The following is a 4862-nucleotide window of genomic DNA, read 5'->3' on the forward strand; positions in this document are numbered from 1 at the left end:
GTATGCTTCTTGTCATCGTCATGATTGTTGTTATTGTTATTGTAGTTTCTATTAAACCAGGGGTTATCGGTTGTTGCTACTGTACTGTATAATTTCCCGATGCATACAACCAATTAATATTACATAATATTATGTTTATCGCCGCGAGATTATTACCGCTGCGACTATTATATTATTTTAATACTTTAACATTACACACACAAGTCTAATCACATTGTAAAACAGTGTTGAATGGATCGCTGGTATAATATGGACATGCTATGGATATGATAAAAGATAAATAAATGATGTTTCTAATTAATTAAAAAAAGTGGATTATTTATATATTTATATATTATACTTTTCTCTTCCAAGAATTCTAATTGTAAGTATTTTAATAAGTCTTTAATTTCAATTGCAAATATTTATATTTTCAAAAATCAGCAAATTACTATGATAGATTTTGAAAACAATTAAATCCTGTGTTCTAGTTTTTAAAAATGTTAAATTAATGAACTCGAATGTATCAAAGTTTTCTCGAAAATTTAAAAGTTTATTATTATTTCTTTTCCGTCATATCGATTGATTCTTTAATGTATTAGCGCAATAACTGTCATTGGATAATTTTATTCCTCGCAAAAAATGATCGAAAGTTTACTCTGAAATAATAATTATCAATTTAAAATTGAAAAATTAGATTATTATTTCTCTCTTTTTAAAACTGATATTTTTAAAAATATTTCTACATTACAAGTACTTCAAGTTAACAAAATGAATCGCATTTAAAAGTATTATATATATTATATATCATTTCACTCATATTTTCTCTTTCTCATCATTTTTATATTAATTATTACTTTTGTATGTTATGTTGATTGATTCTAACGTTAATATATAACAGATATGACTCATATATATCTCTTAATCATCTTTAATGCGTCAGAACAATTCTGATGCAACCTAGAAGCAATGTGGCAAGCCGATCATTCCCTACATTACATATATAAAAGAAGAAGGAAGTGAGTGCGCAGTCGGATATAATAAAGGGAAAAACCAGTCCATAGAAGACAGGGATTCGCAAACTGGGGATGTAGTATCCGTAAAAAAATTCAAACAAACCGACTCTCGAAAAATAATATAGCATCTTTCAAACACATATTTCACTTCTTTCGCAGAAGTTATTAGAATTATCTAGCGCGAGTTTCTCTCTTTAAAAAAAGAAAAGATCCGCGATTCGCGGATAAGATCCGAGGTTTGAGAATCCGCGGTTTTCAGATTACGTGCACACAAAAGAGAAACAGTGACGCGCATAGCTATTAGCTATTAGCTATGACCGCGATAGATCGCCGTAGGCCATCAGTGATAGGCTCGCGGTCCGACCAATCGCAGCGCTCCACGTACGCTAGACGAAGGCAACCGAGCGCGACCGATAAAGCGCGAGTACTGTCGCGTCAGGTCAGTGTTGCGTCAGCCGTCGAGGGGTAAGGTTATTCGTGCGGTTGTACCGAAGACTGTCAGTCTACGTCGAACGGTGGTGTAGTATGCTTTGTTGAGGAGCGACGATTTAAGACACGATATTACGTCAATACAATAATAAATTCGAGGGAGGCCACCAAAGAGTCGTTTCATTCCTAGAAACAAGAGAAAAAGAGAAATTTGTGTCGTCGCATGGCGGATTATGAGTTCCCCGAAGAGAGTCATCATCGCCTTGCCTAAGGGCAGTAGTCCCAAGACGATTCAAGTGAACGAGCTGACGCGCAGCGGGTTGTCCAGGCTGAACTTGAGCGCGTCGATTCTGACAGACAATAAAGCGAGGATGGACGCCAGGAAGGTTCTTCAGGTATCTCCTAAGCAGGAAGAGATGATACTCCCAGACGATGACTTCGCGACGTTCATCACAAACACAGACGGCTGTACGCGCAGCAAGAAGCGTCGTTTGGACCATTTAACGTGGGAGGAGAAGATGCAAAGAAAGTAAGGGAAAGTCCGATGCAACACATTAATTGTTTCTGTATAAATTCCATGACGTAGCGTCATCTGCTCCTTTCGTTGATATCTCTCTCTCTCTTTCTCTCTCGATGTTTGTAAGCTGATTCATCTCTGAAAACATTCATGATGATAGTAACAATTTTCGTGATTCTGTATATATCTTCCGATTAATTTATCTATTTAATATATTTATACTATATTATATATACATTATAATAAATGAAAAAATATTCAAGAATTTTTAAATTTAAAATTTTCATTTCTCGAATTGTTCTCTCTTTTCAACAAAATCTTTAAACATTTTACAGATTTTAATTTTTTCATTTATGTCTGCATATACATTTAATGACGCTGCCATGATCGCAATAGAGCGGCTTACGATAAAGAAAGCAGCTATCATAGAAATAACAATATAGAATTACATAAAAAATTCACATTACATTAATTTTTAATCAATTCTATTTTTACCGGTACATCCACGAATTGCATCAGCCTTGCTTATCACTCACTAATTAACTCTTATTTACGCCTTTTTCGTGATAAGAACTAGGCAGTCTAATTTTTAACATTTAATACACGCATACAAATAAAATATTTATTTACTCAGCTTGTAGATAAGCCTTATCTTGTTTATCGAGCAACTGTATTAGCAGATTATCTTTAAAAATTATGTGCAGGTAAGATCTAGAAAACGAACGATAAGATTAAGAAAATACGTAAAGTATATTTCCTGCGAGTTGGAGAAAAAATATTTGCAAGTATTTTTTTCGCATGTCAACAACTTAATCACCTATTCGCCTTACCTTGACGTAAATGCAAATTACAATGTGGTTACCGCGATATGTACGCGTTTGATTAATTATCGGTTTGAGAATATCGCGATTACGTCATACAGCAATGATCGATAGCGATGCAATTTCATTTTTCCTTATCACTAATTGCAAGTAATACATAGAGCAGTATATCGATCGAAGAAGTATCAATAATGAGAAATTATATTACATATCGTCGGTGTAGCGAGAAATAAAATTTAATGCGAGGAAATGTCAGTTTTTTTTCAAATATTCTACAATTCAAGATGTTTACAATTTCAAGTTTTATGAAAAACATTTTTTTTTAAATGCACAAAATTAATTTAAAAAATTCTTCTTCCCGCAGAATTCGTATAAATAGTTTACGATTTATTATTTATTATAAAAATAAAAATTATTTATAATATATATATAATATATATAATAGTAATTATAGTAATTTAGATATATTTTTTAACACTCACTATTCTTTTTCGTCCGGCAGAAAACTGAAAAACCGAGTGGCGGCTCAGACTTCGCGGGACCGCAAGAAGGCCAAGTTGGATGAACTCGAGGATACGGTGAAAACGCTGAAGGAGAGGAACGAACAGCTCGAACAGGAATGCAGGGTGTTGAGATCACAGAACGAGTCGCTGGTGAGCGAGTCTAGGAGGCTCATGAGAGAAAGGGAGATGAGAGACGCAACGGAAGATCAGCAACAACAGTATTGCTCCGAGTGTCAGGCACGTGTCGGCTGCGCTGGACCTTTGCCGGGATCTGCAGTATCCCCCGATCACCCTCTGCCGCAGGGTGGACCAGCACAGCCGGCATCGTGCCCGACGCTAACCCCAAGAGCAACCGTCCTGTTGAAGATTCTATGTCTCTACCTTCTCTCGAGCTCGACGAACTGTTTGCGGACGAAAAATGCACCGAGCGAGCTCTCGAAGAGCTGTTCGCAAGCTATATCCAAGAAGCTAACATCGCAGGGGAAGCAAAACCTCATAGAACAGATGAGCAAGTGAGTTTCGGAAATCACGTATATAGTTGCATTTTATTTTATATGCATCTTTTCTTATAGTCTTTCGTTATCTTTGTTTAAAATGCATCGTCAATAAATAGCCACACATTGTTGTTTATTTTCTTAGAATCATATAAAGTAACTTTCTTTCTTGAAAGTGTTTACAATTTTTAATTCTTTAATTAAATCGTTATTTTATAATTTTGAATTTCGTGAAATAATTTCGAATACTACATATTTACATATTTAAGTGTGATGCAGAGATGAATGAAATACTCCGAGGTAGAAGTAATTCTAAATTCATAAATTGATATGCGCTTTTTGAAATTTTAAATGTTATCAATATTTTGACACAAACGAATTCTATTCTTTTTGTTTTTTTATATACAATTTCATTTAGATATAATGTAAAGATGAATGAAATACCTCGAGATAAAACAAAATTTTAATACAAGTACAATTTTGATCCTCGGAGAAATCTTTCATTCATTTACTCTGCAATCGCATTCTTTCTCATGATTCAGTCGTTGTCCCATTATTAATAACTTGTCGATTGCGCTCCGTTCCGCAGTTGTACATCACAGAAGATCTTAAAAAATCTGACCGTTCAGAAACAATGGTGGGGCAGGCATCAGAAGATGTGGAAGCCGATCGAGTCTGCGAAAGCATAAGCACCGTCTCCTATCTACCGGATATGTCTGATTGGCATCCCGTGATCCGCGACACAGAGAGCACAGCACCGATCAAGACTGAGATCGAGATCAAATTCGAGGAATCCGAGCCAGCGCCGGACCTCGACACCGTCTTCGGCACCTACAACAAGGCCACCAACTCCATCACGATCATCTGCCCGGGCGAGGAGAGCGACGATTGCGTGGGCATTCAGGAGTGCGTGCAGGAGGTCATCAGCACCGACATCGACGTCGCGACACACCTCACCGTTCCCCCCTTGAGCACTCATCTCGGCTATCCGGTGCAATTCTCACCGGCCTACACCGACACTATGTCACCCGCGATGAGCGATGTTCATTTGGACGCGGATAGCTGCGGCATCTCCTCGACGAAGCTGGACTACGCCAATCTGT

The 4862-nt window shown here is 36.7% G+C and overlaps 1 protein-coding gene across 1 annotated transcript; it reads left to right on the forward strand.

Annotated features, from left to right (window-relative positions):
- The first annotated feature begins 1035 nt into the window (after positions 1-1035).
- Positions 1036-4584, forward strand: Xbp1 (X box binding protein 1). The gene is made up of 3 exons (XM_083034490.1): positions 1036-1953; positions 3265-3777; positions 4349-4584. Exons 1-3 carry the CDS (start codon positions 1658-1660, stop codon positions 4446-4448), a joined length of 909 nt encoding a protein of 302 aa, XP_082890616.1. The 5' UTR covers positions 1036-1657; the 3' UTR covers positions 4449-4584.
- The last annotated feature ends 278 nt before the right edge of the window (positions 4585-4862 follow it).

Source organism: Prenolepis imparis, unplaced genomic scaffold (genome assembly GCF_030444845.1).
Source record: "Prenolepis imparis isolate NDT839.2.m4 unplaced genomic scaffold, iyPreImpa1.0 SCAF_3, whole genome shotgun sequence".
Classification (NCBI taxonomy): domain Eukaryota; kingdom Metazoa; phylum Arthropoda; class Insecta; order Hymenoptera; family Formicidae; genus Prenolepis; species Prenolepis imparis.

Coding starts and splice junctions, on each gene's coding strand:
- Xbp1 (XM_083034490.1), top strand. CDS start 1,658: ATGAGTTCCCCGAAGAGAGTCATCATCGCCTTGCCTAAGGGCAGTAGT. Junction 1,954..3,264: donor GAGGAGAAGATGCAAAGAAA/GTAAGGGAAAGT, acceptor TTCGTCCGGCAG/AAAACTGAAAAACCGAGTGG. Junction 3,778..4,348: donor CTCATAGAACAGATGAGCAA/GTGAGTTTCGGA, acceptor TCCGTTCCGCAG/TTGTACATCACAGAAGATCT.